The sequence below is a fragment of the Chaetodon trifascialis genome, chromosome 2, assembly GCF_039877785.1.
Source record: "Chaetodon trifascialis isolate fChaTrf1 chromosome 2, fChaTrf1.hap1, whole genome shotgun sequence".
Classification (NCBI taxonomy): domain Eukaryota; kingdom Metazoa; phylum Chordata; class Actinopteri; order Chaetodontiformes; family Chaetodontidae; genus Chaetodon; species Chaetodon trifascialis.
The window spans coordinates 26698586-26715109 of record NC_092057.1 but is presented as its reverse complement, the minus strand read 5'-3'; the positions used below and the strand labels follow the sequence as shown (position 1 = coordinate 26715109).

Genomic DNA, 16524 nt, shown 5'->3' with positions numbered 1-16524 from the left:
AACATTTTGAGGAGATACATTTGTGTTCTTTTTGCAAGTCAGTGAAGAAGATCAATACAGAGCTAAAACCAGGAGGTGATTAGCCGAGATTAGTGTTAAGACTGAAGGCATGGCAAGACTGGCTCTTTACAAAATGAACAAACATACCTACAAGCAAATCTAAAGCTCAGTAGTTAACATGTTACCAACGCAATATGCCGTAACTATTTCCTGGCAAACAACAGCTGGGTGCCAGGAAACAGGACTCCTGGAGTCTAGGTACCATCACGGTCAAACTACAGGGAGAGACGCTGTCCAGAAAAACTATTGTTGGTCAAGAAAGAGTCTTTATTTCACTTTAGAGGTGTTGGTAGGAATGGTCTTTTCATCTAACTCTGAGAAAAAATTACAAATAATGATGAAGTGGCCTTTAAAAAAGCTAGCACTACTTTTTGTTAGGGATGTCCCGATCACGTTTTTTTGCCCCCGAGTCCGAGTCCGAGTCATTTGATTTTGAGTATCTGCCGATACCGAGTCCCTATCCGATACTCCGCTTTCATTTCTGATAATGGACACCTCGAAGGGCATTATCCCGCTTATACCATGGTCACTTACGAAAGAAATAAATATTAAATCAATTATTAACACGTTAATGTTGTTTTGTACCATTAAAATCGTAAGTGTTTCACAAGAAGCGGCTGATTGGACTATTTAATATCTCTCGTGTGACTCGTTGCCAAGGTAACCGGCTCTGGCCACAGAACCTGCAGCTCGGTCGGCCGCAGCTGTTATATTAGGCCTAATCAGTGGAGGGAAGTGAGATAACGGCTTAACGTTATGTTACGTGATACAAACCAAAGCACCTCTTACCGCTCGTGTGTGTCCTCTACTGTCTTGCCGTTGTGATAAATAAACTGTGAAACAACGTATGTTCTGAGTTTCTGTTGCCACGGTTACCAACTAGCGTTTGAGCCAGCGCAATAATTTAGAACAATCACGCTATGTGACCGGAACTTTTTTATAGCTGTCCACAACACTTTTTAACGGACACCCTGCAGCCAATCAGAATCAAGTATTCACCCAGACCATGGTATAAAGACTCAATAATCTAATATTAAAACAAATAGCTGCTTAACTTAAAATAGGCATCAAAATATCAACAATCAAAATATCAAATATCAACAAATGAGCAAATAAAAGTGACTTTTATCAAGTAGCCTAAGGCCAGAATTGTGCTTTTTGGAACTGCACTCCTAACTCGTATTCTCAGTGTAGTGTATTGTAAGCTGCAGTGCAGTGGATTGAGGTGTTGTATCAAGTTTGTGGTGTTCAAAGCAGCTTTGTCCTTCCCACCTCTCGAGATCCCGAGCTTCAAAACAAAGTGCTGCGTGCTGCCGTGTTCCGTGCATGCGCTGTTCAGTGGCGTCTGTCACAGACACAGATCCAGCCTGTAAACGTTGGTAGTTAATAAATACTATTTTATTCTCATTTATTTGTAATCACTATACCATATATTGTAAATGTGATTAAAATAACAATAAATATACATATGTATATATATTATTTATCCAATACCTGATCGGGACAGAACGTCCGATCCGATCGAGTCTGCAGTCACGTGATCGGCCCCGATTTTGGATCACGTGATCGGATCGGGACAACCCTACTTTTTGTCTTAGGTGTCAAACATGAATGTGTGTATGCACCTGCATAAGCAAAGCACCCTAAACTGAACTGCATCGGCACTCAACAATGGCATATATCCTGCAGCGCAGTATTGCCTTAAAGAATATAATACCTGGGGAGGTCAGGATGATTTTTTTATGTGTGAGATTTCTCTTTTGGAAATGAAACTCCATGTTCATCAAAAGACTCCACAAAGATCATACATTTGCACCTGTGCTGCATTATACTGACTCAAAGTTCAGTCAAACCTCAGCAGCGAATGCATGTCATCATCACTCTGCTGTATGTTTGAAATGAGAGAGAAAGCATCCCTGGCAAACCGCTGCCACCAGCCTTACAAATGAAAGGAACAACTCCAATAACACAGGTGACCCGCAGCGATTTCTCAAAACACCTTGGACCTCCATTTAGAGCAGCAGGTTGATCAGAGAGCCCTCTGCAAGCTGCTTTTGTGACACTAAGATTGGATCACACGAACAGAGAATACGCAGCGGACAGGTGACAGCCAGAGATCCTGCCGAGTTGGCTCGGTGGTTGGCTTGCCAGCACCTGGCCAGCGGCTGACTCCTCTCAGACACATTCTGGCAAAGAGAGATGGAAGAGGCTATATAAAAAAATAACATCATAAAGGCAAAAGGCACATAAGCAATGACTCTATAGAGAAATCAGTTTCTGATAAGCAAAAACACGAGCGCTGGCTAATTACTGCGCCTGACAAGAAAAGTATCACACTTTGTCAGCAAATCTCTCCATCTTCCCACTTACGCCTGCATCCAAGACCATGAATTCTGCGCTGTCAGCTCCTTCGTCATTTTGGAAATGGGATAAGACCTTGAACATGACTTATATTGTAAGAGTTAAGCTGTACCTCTCCTGATCAATACATGCCACTGTCCTTAAAGATCTGAGAGTACACCTCCCTCGTCTAGAACCAATCATCACGAAGATCAAGTGCAGTGTTTACTGCGCATCTCACACCTAAATACGATATCTTCACAATGGCCTTGTAATATTTTTATGGGAATGAAACAGGTCACAGGGCACTCATGCATTTAAGAAGCCTGGAAGGCTTAAGCCTTTGTGCAGTGCTTAAAACATAATTAAGCATCTCTACAAGTTGCCAGTCAAATAAACAGGCAGCAAACACCAGGGATTGCTCATAACCTGACTTCCCCACTGGGTGAGGCTGGGCATTCATCTCTGTCTTTCTTTAGCTTTCTCCTTGGAGGCAAAATAAAGAAAAGGAACATATTGCGGAGAACATAAGCAGCCTACGTGCAGGGAGCAATCAAAGTCAGCCTGAGGTAATAAAGCAGCGCAGATCCAGCTATTTAAAAGCTTTATGCTGTTGTAATGGCAACCACGCCTTGTTGAGAAATGCCGTGATTCGTAAAGACCTGTTACATTCTGCGTTCAATATTTCAATACTTTTATTGCACGAGATTTGTTGCTGAAATTAGGGGAGAGTGGTTTTCTCCAACTTCTGTACACTTTGTGCCCACAAGAAATATGGTCGTTTTTTGCCTGCCTTAGTCTGTTCAAAGGGGGTTTGTCTTTGTTGTTCCTAACTCGCACTGACACACTGATGGAAGGAAACAACATGTATGTGTCTTTCCCCAGCAACGCCTCAATTACAGTTAAATGTCTCGAGAATGTTCACCAGATGGAGAAAAATGTAATTGTATTTCTGTCACAAATGTTTACATCTGCAGGAAAAAATGTTCTTCTCCCGGATGTTTATTTACAATAGACACAATTTCAACTCCATTTCTTTTCTCTCAACACATCATTCCCATACTGTGCACCCAAAGTTGAATGAGGTCACAGGCAGTGATCTACAACCACGTTGCAGACAAATGTAAAGAACCAGACTTGACACCTCATTCAGTCTAAGACGCTTTGCCACATGCAGATCTAAGGTCCATGCTCTGGCCCTCTGGCACTGCGCCCAGCGGTTGCATTGGCTAAAGAGGTCTGCAGAGATGGATGGACAGACTGCAGAAAAGGAGAGACTGAGTTTGAGCAGATGGGTGGAAGGAGAGGAAGATGGCAGCACATGCAAAGCAGATGAGAGAGAGAGCTGAATTGTGAAAGGAAATAAACTATAAAACCAAACGGGATGCAGCTGGCATGTCACTCTCACACGAGCACAGTAGTGCATGCATATTCAACATGTTGACAAAGACACACAAGGCTACCTGAGGCCTCTTTCCTCGGGCTGTCTGTAAAGCCGTACATCCATACTGCAGACGAAGAGAAGGAAGGAGAGAAGCAAAGAGAGATTATTCAGATTGATAACATGCAGAAGCAAAAGTATGGCAAAGCACACCTTCATCGCACCTACTGAGCACCAAATCTGAAGAGGCAGAAATAAACTCCTGCAAATTCAGCACTGGATCCAAAGTCTGGGCGGACTCATCTGGGAATGATACACAAAGTTGTGGCCAGTGTTTTTAAGATCAATGTTTTCTTCATGCTGAAGAGAATAAAGGGCATCTGTGGCTGAGGAACTGGCCAGTGTTTTCGTGTTGTATATTATAAACACCCTTTCCATTTTCAATTTCTTCCTCAAACCCTCCCTCCTTTAAACTGCAAGATGCTTCCCCTTTCCTCCAGCTCTCCATATCTTTATACAGTTCTTCCATCCCTCTATCTGGACCTCCTGGAATGTTTGAGATGGGCGTCAGCCACTCCGAAAGTCATTCCTGACTCCCCACCCCCCTTCTTTAAAAAACATCCCAGCCCCTAACCAGGAAATTAAACGCCATGCATCAGGGAAGACAGGGACAGAGGGGCTGGCGACCAAGATTTGGGCTGCAGCAGATTAAGCTACCTTGGTATATTTCAGGGAAGCCATGATTTGAAGCTTGATTTGAGATCTATCAGACCAAAGTAATATTTTAGTGTCTGGCTGTCATCTTGTCCTGGAAGTGAGCCAGCATTTGGGCTGCAGCACTGCTGGAGAAACAGGACATATGCACATAACAATATGGAGGAACGGGAAGAGGACCCGGGCAGGGTGGGCCACTGACAATAAGAGGGACTGTCCATAATGATATGTGCTTGTATTTGGTCAATAAAGACAATAAAATTCCACTAATCTGGATTTCTTTGCTGCTTTTCAGTTCCTATGTTGTGATACATCACTCACTGCTGCCCAGCCAGTTCCACCCCTCTCACACCCTCCTCCTACCCAGCTATGTTTTCAAGGAATCCTGAAGTTCCAAACACACCACATTTAACAGGTACAATTATTCTCTGCGAAGCACTTTCATCAACTCGTATCTATAACATCATACTATGTTTTATGAGTTTTATCAGTTTCAGAACCAAAATTCCAGCCAATGATATTGAAAAATTACAAATGACCTCCAGTCTTACATACCACGTTAAATATATTTAGCAAAATGGTAATAAAATGCTGCATGAGGCCTACACATATCCTTTTGATTAACATTTTTCAGTTGCTTTTACCTCTATGTACTTTTTGCCCTGACTGTTACACAAGAATCAAAGAAAAACGTCTTCAGCAACAAAAGCAGCTAGAGCTCTTTTCTGCATATGTGCTTAATTTTGTTTGGTCTCATGTTTTCATGAATGTAGTTACCTATGTAGGAAGATGACAACCCCATTTTTAATCTCACCTGCAAAGCTCTGATTAGTCAACTGTCGCTGTAACCAGGTCAAACAGCTGTCAATGGGCACAACCTCTGAGGTGTTTAAAGTGCTGAAAAACTCAGTGATTCAAGCTAGTAACTGTTGGTTAAAGTACATTTTAGCAAATGTATAATGTGTCTGAAAAAGACCTTGTAACCTTGTTTGCACTAAGACTGAAGGTTCATGGCCTGTAATAAATCCATCTCATTTTACTTCTCTAGGGTGAATGAAAACATTTAAAACTCGTGGCAAGTTTTCAAAAATGAGCTGTCACCAATCTGAAAATAGGGCGGTTTCCTAAATAATCAACTTATCTTTTGAACGGATCAAGTTTTTATACTTCATGAGCAGCAAGTTGTACTGGATCCTGGCGAGCGCTGCCCCTGCTGTGAAGACGACAGCTCTTCGCCAATGACTCACATGAGATAATAAAAGCCAAATCCCCTCTCGCTATCCACCAGAGCCTCAGGAGCTTTGCTGGATTGATGGTGGCCCCAGAGGGAGGCATACGGTCTGGTCCCAGGTCAGCCAGGGTCAAACCCCGCTCACTAACGCCCTACCGTGATTATTACCCACCCGGCTGCTCTCAGTGTAGCTCAACATCTGATTGATATTAACTCTCTTCTCAACTCTGGGTCCCCCATTCTAACCAACCCCCCCTCCACACACACACACACACACACACACACACACACACACACACACACACACACACACACACACACACACACACACACACACACACACACACACACACACACACACACACACACATATATACGGATGCTTAATTCCTTTCAGGTTTGGATGATGACACCACAAACCAGCAGAGCCAGCAGTGTTTTCTCTGTCCCTTTGCTGCTGTGGGTAATTTTTCTACAATTCTGACCCCAAACGTCTACATTACCCTGCAATTGAGGGCCTGGGGATGGTGAAAAATGGCATCTCTGAAGCCCTTCTTTCGAGGTTTGGATTGGGAGAGCTTATTAGCCATCTGTCTTGTTTGTCTACCGACTTAGTAGATTGTGTTTTGAAAGAAAAGTTCCTGCAGCCGCACACGCCCCCTGACAATCCATCAACAAGCTAAGACCTGTGGCCTACGGATTATGAGGAATGAACTGTCTGTTGAAACTGTTCAGCATAATTAAGTTTCTATATGATCTTTCTGCAGCTTTGGAGATCTCATGAATGATGAATTACTTGATGGTGAAACCTTAAAGATACACTCCCTGCTTTTGTTATAATGGCCCAAATGCCAACATTTCCTTCCAACTCACTCTTTGTTGAACTTTGTTGAGTCTCTATGTAGCCTGGTAGAGGTAGCCTGTTCTGTCCCCTTGAATTCATATTTCTAGCCCTAACATTAATAAATCATGCGCTCAGATAATTTAATTTGCCCCAAACATTCTTGCTTGTGTATGGCAGCTACAAGGGATGTCAACAATAACACCATATTGTGTTTTATAGCCACAATGTCAAGTATCTTTATCTTTAGATAGTAAACAAAATAATCATTTAAAAAAAGAGTTTTAGTAATTCAAATTTCTCATTTGAGGAGACAAATTCTGTATATTCAGTATGTATTTTGAGGTAATACTTGTAATACAGGACAACAAACAAGAGTCTGCAGCCAGTCCTTGGACACTGTTACACTTTGAGCTGAATGATAATGCTAGCATGCTAACAATGACAATGAATCCATTTAGTGAGTGCATTCTTTAGAGCTAGGGCAATAAATCGACTGGGTCAGCAGATATGTCAGCAACGCCACGTGTTGGCTGATAAGTAACAAGAAATTTCAGTGTAGAAATGCCAAACTGAGGGCGCTAACAAGTTGATTTTTCATGTAAAACATCCCGCTCAGAATGTATCTTGCCCATAACAAGAGTACCACCTGAAAAATTCTTTATTGGTTAGGCTATAATAATGTTTATCATGTTCATCATCTTAGTTTAGCATGTTAGCATGCTATCATTTGCTAATTGCCATGAAATACAAAGCAACATGAAACACAATAGTGGAAATGCTGATCTTGCAGGTGTCTGGTAATAAAACAAAGCATTGGACAAATTTTGACCTGATGATGGCGCTTGATGGAAAGTCAGAGGAGCACCATAGTCTGAAGGGTTCATCCTCGAAGGACCATGAATGTCTGCACAAAGCTTGATGACAATCCATGAAAAGATGCTGAATTACTGGACCACATTGCCATCCATTGAGCTAACTGCTACTTTGGCTTAAGATTTCCCTCACAAACATTTACTGGGTTGCACAACTTCCAAAACATCAGTAACAAGACAGGACTAAATATGTGGATGTGGGGGCGTCATGGGACACTGCAACAACATCAGTGGTGTGTCTTTAAAGAGTGTGACAAAGGCACTGAAAACTAACGCTGATAGAAAGCGGAAACGTTAAGATAGAGAAAGAGATGAACAGTGAAAGAAAAAACAAGTGGATTTATATTTCACTGCAACCTTCAAAATACAATGTTTCACCTGGTTGGAATACACATCTGAGATATTGAGCATCAACATCCTGTTCTAACTGTACACCTTTAAACATTAACCCAACAGTCCTTTCTACATAAATAAACAGAGTATGATTTGAACCTAATGAATAGGTAAGCAAAGTCAAATGATCATACCCTCCCTGCAGATCCATCAGCTACAGCTACAGCCACCACACAGCAGCACACATAGCCATGATCTCCAGTGATGAACATCTGTCACCTGACACCAAGACAAAGGCGACCAAAAACAAATTACAGCTAACCAATATTGATTCGACACTTGTGAAAAAGCACAGCAGCCAAAAGTGACACCAGCGCTAACAATGTCAAACCACAGGCAGGAGCTAACTAGTATTGATACAATGTTTAGCAAGAGGAGCAGAGAACAGAGAGCAAACAATTCATCCATGACTGTGACGCAAATGTTTGCGGTGACAAATGACATTTGTGTGCAGTCAGGGTGGCATGGGGTGTGACAGCGGATGGGCCCTCTGCTTTAGCCTTGACTCAATGCTCGTAAAATACAGCTGTTTGCAATGACAAACTGTTCCCAAAGCCAGGCTGGGACAGTGACACGGTGTGGATGCTCGCTTCAGGGTGAAGTCAAATCCCATCACAGGCCACATCTGCTCCACGGTGACTCTCACTCACCTCACTAGTTTCTGGGTGGACTGCAGCAAAGCAGACCAGAAATATAAATGCAATAGTCTGACCGACTGACTGAGCCATGAAGTTACACCATCAGTCGGTTGAGTGTTGGCCATTACTCTTTGAAGATAAATAGGTGAGAAAGTTCATGACTTACGGTAACTTCTATGAGTACAAGCAAAGCCCTCTAGGGCTATCACAAGTGGGTCCATGCCTTGCTTGTGCTCACACAGAACTGAAGACTTTAGGTCTATGCCCACTTACTATGTGGGACCCACTTTGGACTCACATTGTGTATAAGTTGAACTGAGACCAGACTTTGGCTCCCAAAATCATCTTTTTCCTCAACTTGTTAATAAAACCAGCTTAGAGAGCTGCAACTACACTCATAGAATCCAGAGTCCCAATACGTAACTAATGCTTTATTCATGTAGGCTACTGGAAAAAGGGCGAAGCAGGACATGGTCCACACCACACTGGGTCCACACACACCCACTTCAATAGCCAGTCCATCCCTCGCTAATGCGCCACAGTGCATCATACACATGATATTCACCATGAGGGAATGAAACTGGAAAGGAACAAAACATACTGTTGCGACAAGCAGAGTCGAAGGGTACAAGCTATAACAGTCCAGCAGAGTAGGAGAGAAAACAACTCACCATGCACCAAGAGGCTTGAGGGAGAGCAAACAGCTAAAGCACCCTAAATATTCACTTTGACAAAACACTCAATACAGTGAGTCACAGAAAAACGAGACATCTCACAAAACAGGAAACAGGAGACAGAGCAGGGGGAGTTAACAGATAATAGTTACAATTAGAATTAGAATAAGTTCTCTTTCAAATCACAGGTCTTTAGATATGAGTGGGAAGTATTGCTCTTGCAGCTACATTTCTAAAATAGTTTGACCCTTGTTTGTTCATCATCGCCTTCAGATTTTATGGACACAAGACACAGAGATACAACACAGTCACTCCCCAAGGAAGAGCTTGCTCCTCTGCCATGTAGCATTTGCTTTGCCTTATGGCTTTAAAGCTGGAAAAGGTCATTATCATTTCTCTGCCTAAATCAATACTCACTCTACTGTATCTTCAGCATTGATGTGATAAGACTGTGCTGACACTATTATTGCTGCAATGAAGTGTGCAGTGTGATGTTAACTGTGTAAAAGTCAACACATAGAAGGGTTTTATTCCTACAGGGGTAAGAAGGAGGCAGGTAATGGAGGGTGTTAAGTGGCATATAAATGGTCTGTTGACAGAGGAGCTCCTGATGGGACAAAAAAGCTGCCTGGCTATAAGATCCTAATTAGCACGGACAGTTTAACAGATATGTACACACACAAACTGCCCCCGTCCACTAACCCTACACTTGTGACAACACTCACACACATAAAGACACAACCTTCCTCCCTCCTCCAAGTAAATACCACTGGCCATTCTGACATCAGTCTGAAATCGTATCCACTGTGCCACGTAAACAAACTAGCGCCTGTCTGGCAGGCTCAACCCCTGTGGCCTCTTTAGCCCAAACAGCACCCTCCTCCATTCCCTCTGAATCTGGCCCCCACATGGAGGAGCGAGCTCCATCTGCACTCTGCAGAGCAGGGGAACAGTACAGAGCTATGACCCCTGAAACTCCCTGGACCTGACCTTATGTTTTTAAAAAAACATGTCTGACATCTATGTCCCCCGCTGACTTGAGGCAAGATGAATCAGTGTTTGGTTTCTGTTGGGAGGCACCAGAAAAACAAATGCTCATCTCTAAAAGGTCAAATTCTTTTGAATTATTAGGTGGAATAACTTCAGTTGTTTCAATTGCACTTTCACAAGTTTGCCTCAGTGATGTCACGCTGTCTTTGAATGAAAATCCCATAAGGGACTCCATCACGTTCATGACATTTATGGTATTAGGCCTTTAATAGAGGGGGTGATATGTAACTAGATGTACCCAAACTGGAAAACTGCAGTTGCAGCTCATCCACCAGGCCACTCCAACTGGTTCAATTTTTTCCATTTTGCTGCTGTATCGACTTGATATTACACAATAATAGAAGTGTCACCATTCAATTCAATTCGACTTTTGATTTTAAGGTCATGATTCAATAAAATCTTTGTTTTAAAGTTGTTGTTTTTTTCAGCACTGGCAGTTATAACACACACACACACACACACACACACACACACACACACACACACACACAGTATATCTTTTTGCAAAGTACCAGACTAAGGCCATACAGTCAAATGGGAACAAAATGTGTGACACTACAACAAAAGGGAGATTCACTAGATGGCAGAAGGGTACTTTACAACAACAGGTTGATTTTTCTCACCTGCACAAAGCCACTAGCCCCCGTTTAAGAATGGGGGCCTTGTGGATAACCTGAACCCTAATATGTGATGTGGACTAGCAGGTTTGATGTGGGAAGTGAGTGCATGCTACAACCCCGATTCCAAAAAAGTTGGGATGCTGGGTAAGACAAATAAAACTGTCCAAAGACAATATTTCTAATGTTTTACCCCATCAAGTTGATTGGTTTTTCTGTTTTGTGTCTTGTGTTCACAGTCACAGAAGAGCTATAAAAAGTACCTGTTCATAAAAGGTTACTATGGCGTCCTCCTGCATTCAGAGTTGTGTGAAACGCTACTTACCACATATAAACATTGTCATCGGAAACACTGAGCTAGCTGCTAGATAACTATAGCAATGGTGGACAGCGAGGGTCACTTAAAGAAATGGATACATCTCTGACTCCAGCAATGAAAAGTACAACTGCAGGTTCCTGGTGAGATGCACTGTATCATCTTTCAAGACATTTTTCCTTGGGTGGAGAGGAAAAGACAATACTTCTTGTTCCTGCTTTGGATTTCATTTATTGGAAGCTCACTTTGATTAATTTTCAATTGTGAATCAAAATCGTGACATCTCTACACAACGTCAATCAAAGAATACCCTGGTCACATGTGCTGTTCCAAACTCTTCTTGTGTTTCTCGAGAGGTGCTCTGGTGCAGATATTCCTAGCAGTGAAAACAAGAATTTGTTTGGAGTGACCAGAAGAGCAGCAGGCCAGATCAGCAATAGTCATCATCACATTAAAATAAAAAAAAAAACACCACTAATGTTGAAAGCCAGTTAAACTCTTTGCATGAATCAAACCAAATCAGGGATGTTCCTTTAGTTTCCACTCATAGAAATACTGCAGGTGTTATGCAGCTGTCCAAAGGTTTAAAAATAGACATTTAGACACCCCCTTCCCACAATGATTGACGTCATGTTACGTCAGGTTGCAGCAGAGATCAGTGGGTCAGTTGAGTCGCATCCAGCTGGGCAATATCCAAAGATTTAGGGTGGCTGACACAAAGCCACCTGTTTATAACACACTACACTGAGGGGATACAGAGAAAAAAGCAAGCTGGCTTATCTGCAGCAGCAATCGGCCTCCAAGAAATCAAATCACTTTGAGGAATGTGGATGTAATTGAATTGGTAGTGAGTTCCCTCTGGGGCTACGACAAATCAATTCCTCACAGGATGGGCACAGAGTTCCTCTGCTTTTAGTCCAAAAATAAACTCACCATCAATGTCTACAGTTGTTTACTTGAAAGAAGTTACTCTGACCTTACTCAAAACTTTGATGAATGAGGTCAAGGGGGCACAACATATGAACTACTTTCCGCATTGCTGTACCTTTACATAGTCATGACCAAACGCTATCTCCAGAAAGATATTTCCATTCCCAAACACAACTTTTCTGAGGGCATCTGCAGCAACAGAATCAGATTCCCCATCAACCACAGGCTATTTCCTGAATATTCTCTTCAATAATTCATAATCAGCATAACTGATATTTCCCCAGTCTACCTAGATTTAAACACACAGAGTTCCAAGGGGCATATATTAGAGACTCACATGTGCCAATGCTTTTGTTAGGCAGCTATACAGCAGCTAATACCCTCTAAGAACCATACATTTGCTAAGATGGCTAATGAGGCTAAGAATCCTTGACTGTGGATGAATAGTCTTATAGTAAAACAAACCAGCCGTTTTGTGGTTTACTGGCCTGTGCCATGTAATTCATAGCAAGATGCAGTGGAGCAGGTCCAGTATTGACTATGGCAGGATGTCTTTTACTCTATATTCTACTGAATTGCACTGTGGTATCTAATGGAAGTATTACAGCTTTTGTTTACCTCTTAAGTCCCAGGAAATAAGACCACACAGATCAGGACAAAACCAAAGAACCTCACAAGCACATACAGACACATCTCTGTCAAAGAAAAAACATTTTCTTCTTCCTTACTGAAAATTACTAATTAAGGATACAGAACATGCTTCATGAAAAATCCCCACCTTGAACTTCAGGGACGACTTAGCGCGAACAATCCTTCAAACGTCCCGGCTGCCACATCGGAGACTAACACTGTCTCTTCACAAGACATACGTTAATGATTCTATTTTGACATCCCAAGGAGCTAACAGGCAATTCTGAAACCCCACCCTTGGCTGCGAGGCAAATCTACAGCCAGAAGGAGAGGGCTTGACAGCTTTTTGAACCCATCCCAAAACACAGTCGACAGTAAGACAGCATCCTACAGCGGGACAAGTCAGCAAACCACACATGGACATGACATGGATAACAGACAAGTCGCAGAGAGAGTTTAACAGTCACATGCCATGCAGCACAGCACACTCCCTTCTATCTGGAGCAGTTCTATCAAGAGCAACAAGTTGACAGAGAAAGGATGACAAAGTTAGCTCAGGAAAGGACAGTGAAGGAAAACAGGTGACTTACCAGACTTGCGCTTGGAGCCATAGTCCCTGAGGGAGAAGCAACACAAGAGGGACATGGTTAGTGACAGCCGACGCTGGTCAGTCAACAACGCATGCAGTCACTGCATATGGATTCTGACACTCCTATACGGCAAAAACATATGCATGCAGTCGGCTTTAGCACGCCAACAAATGCATGTGTTTGAGGGAGTGAGAGGGCGAGAGAGACAGAGAGTGAAGGATGGAGAGAGAGAGGGAGGCTTGACTCTGGCCAGCTGCCCGTACTCCCTGCAACAGACACAAATTAGTCATGTGACTCCAAAGCGGCACCACCATCCTCTTCCTATACTCCTCTTCCTCCCTCCCCTCCCTTCTTCGTCCTGTCAGAGAAGAAAGCGACCTCTCTCTACTTTTGAAAGAAGGAGGATCAGTTTAAGATGCCTTGCTTAATGGATTCTAATGGGATTATGGCACAAGGCTGAGCTACAGATGGGAGGTGACACACAGTTGTGAGCGTGCCTGTTTGGTTCGCTGTGCTGAGCGTGTGTGTCAATACTGACTTTTGGACTCAGGCAGCGTGGAAATCGGGTTAAAAAACAAAGGGACAGATCAAGTGAAGACAGAACGTGCTATTTATAGAAGCGCAGACCTGACAATCTATCACTCCCCATTCTCCCTCCGCTCCTTCCTCCTCCTCTCATTCTTTTTCTCTTCGCTACTCAGAATCAATATGCCCTTTCAGTTTTCCCAAGGGCTACAAACAAAACTGTACCTTGTGAGCTGGCTTGCCAGATCAAAAGATCATACGAGATCACGTGACATGACAGTCGATCTTACCAGGGTTAAAGTTATGTGATTGGGCCGAACCACAGTCGTTTGGACCGATCAGTGCCCTGTGAGTAACAACTAGCAGCTACGGGAGTGGATAAGGTGTGATAGCATCACTTGTATCAGAGATACAGAGATGGAGAGAGTTTCCTCACTGAAAGAAGAGCAAAGAAGGCTAAAGGTTTTTCTCCATGGAAAAGAGGCTTTTTCTCTTCTCCTGATTGGCCTCGGAAAGAGCTTTCGTTATTTTATCACGTCATATGGTTTGTTGACGCGATTGGTTGAAGTTAGCCTGTGATAGATGGTTCATCCGATCAGCTGCCAAGTATTTTTTGAAAGTGCCTGCCCTTTTCCAAACAGTTTTCATGGACAACTTCCCAGATGGTTCTATGCAACAAACCATCTGGTGCGTCAGGTTAATCAAAGCCCTCATCTGACATCAAATTCAGCCACGTCATCCTGCTGCAGTTCAGTTGTTGGAATGGACACAAGCAGAGCAATAACACTAAAGCAGAATGCTGCAGTGAAGAGCTGAGTGCCACTAGAAACTTGTCTGCCATGCGAAATACCCTCTTTTGTTTAAAAATAACCACCACACAGGTCCTAATATCAACCGCCAGACGCCAAGAGGGGATATGGAGACCAGAGGGTGAAGTGGTTTATGGATGACTGACAACAACACTCATTTCAGGAGGAGAGCCAGGCTGCAGCAGATGGCTGTCAGTGCATTTCCGGATAACAGAGGCATTTGAATGAGGCAAGTAGCATATTATTGCGGATGTTCAATCAATCAGTCAATCAAACTTTATTTATAAAGCACCTTTCAAACAAATCAAATGGAATTCAAATTGCTTTTACAGTTAAGATTAAATAGAATAAAATAAATAATAATGATCAACAGTCAGATTAGGTCTGTGTCCATTAGCAGGCGGTGTGGTTAATAGATCACGGATGTTCCCCTGAGATTCAAGATCAACTACCCAGCTGCAAGAGCGTCCTTGATGGGGACAGTTGACCTTGCTGGCCCTTGTGAAACAGCCCATTTCTTTAATGAGGGACCTCTTATCTTGTCAGGTCTAAAAAATTATACTGCAGTGCCAGGAGAGCAGAAACTGCTCAGGGCAGCATAGCCGGCAGTCAAGGTAGTGCCCTCTCACTGCATGAGGTTAATGAAAACCTCCTCTTGGCTCTTGCTGTGACCGCAATCACGCTAATAAAGTGACACACCGACATGTACACTGGCCGTGCACATGAATACACACAGATACGCAAGTGCTTTACAAGAAGAGCAACAAGGCAGCTCACATGCATGAGGGAAAGCCCTGTCTCATTTCAGCTCTGGATTCTTCAGCGTCGCTATGCATGTCCTAGCTCTATCCCTCCATCCATTCCTCTGTGATCTGATGTATCTGTCTCTTTGTGACTGGCCACAGCAGATGAATAAAGCCTTTATACCAACCTCTCCACCAAGATCACTCTGTGCAAGCAACCAGAATATGCTTCATTGTCATTGTCACCAAAGTGGGACACAGAGAGAGCGGGACTTGACCCCTCGCCTCACCCCATCCATCTTGAGCCACACTGGACACACGACCTCAAATACACGGAGAATGGATAATACTCAAGTCAATGGCCAACAGATTTCAATAAGTTGTACTGCAGAGTGTGTTGGTTGTGTCTCAGTGGAAAGTATGCTGTGGACAAAGTAAGCCTCAGAGTTGGCAGGATACTTGCCAGGATGTTTGCCCTTTTCGCTCTAGGCTTGCCGCAGTGGCATTAAAGATGCTGATATCCTCTGTTCGGGCGCAATGGAATGTTTTACATTTCCAGGGAATGTTAACTGCTGTGTTCACATTTCCATTTGCCCGGTACTCTTCTCTCACCCACTCACAATCTTTTGCAAGCTCAAATGCATTGTCAAAACTGAGCTAAGCTAAAGTCTAAACTTAGCTACTACCTTCAATTTCATTTCAAAGCAAGTAGTGCTTCCATGACTTCTTTTGGAGATTTGAGGGCTAATATTGGAACATAACACACTCTTCCATCACAGAGGCTTACATTAATAGGAAAACATAATTTCCTCGACTGCTGGTAATTCATTTCATTTCTCAGCATGAGACACTGTTATGCACTGAACCTGAAGTGATCACCCATTTTTTTTCTTCTGCTTCGTCCTTGTAGGACTTAACAGGGAAGCATGAACTCAGGTCATCTGGTCAAGAGGCCTCCAGCAACAGCCTTCACAGCAAACTAGCAGACTCAGCAGCTTGCACTATTTGGCCCTTAATAAACCCGGATGCCTGCCCAGTACATGAACACCAAAAGGACATGGACAAGGACAAACGGTGATGAAATAATTGAACATATTAGTTCACTTTTCAGAGGTTTAGAGATGTACGGTGTATTTTATACACATGAGAGTTTACAAATGTACAGAC

General features: G+C 43.0%; 1 protein-coding gene across 4 annotated transcripts in view; it reads right to left on the bottom strand.

Annotated features, from left to right (window-relative positions):
- sh3pxd2aa (SH3 and PX domains 2Aa) overlaps positions 1-16524 on the bottom strand; it is a 99930-nt gene that overhangs the window by 34302 nt on the left and 49104 nt on the right. For 2 of the 4 annotated variants that reach the window (XM_070986709.1, XM_070986720.1), the window contains exons 6-7: positions 13281-13306; positions 3864-3908 (exon numbers count right to left, since the gene is read on the bottom strand). In XM_070986709.1, the coding sequence (XP_070842810.1) occupies positions 3864-3908; positions 13281-13306 (71 nt within the window). The remainder of the gene's footprint in view (positions 1-3863; positions 3909-13280; positions 13307-16524) is intronic. The other 2 variants (XM_070986731.1, XM_070986740.1) reach the window with 1 other exon arrangement.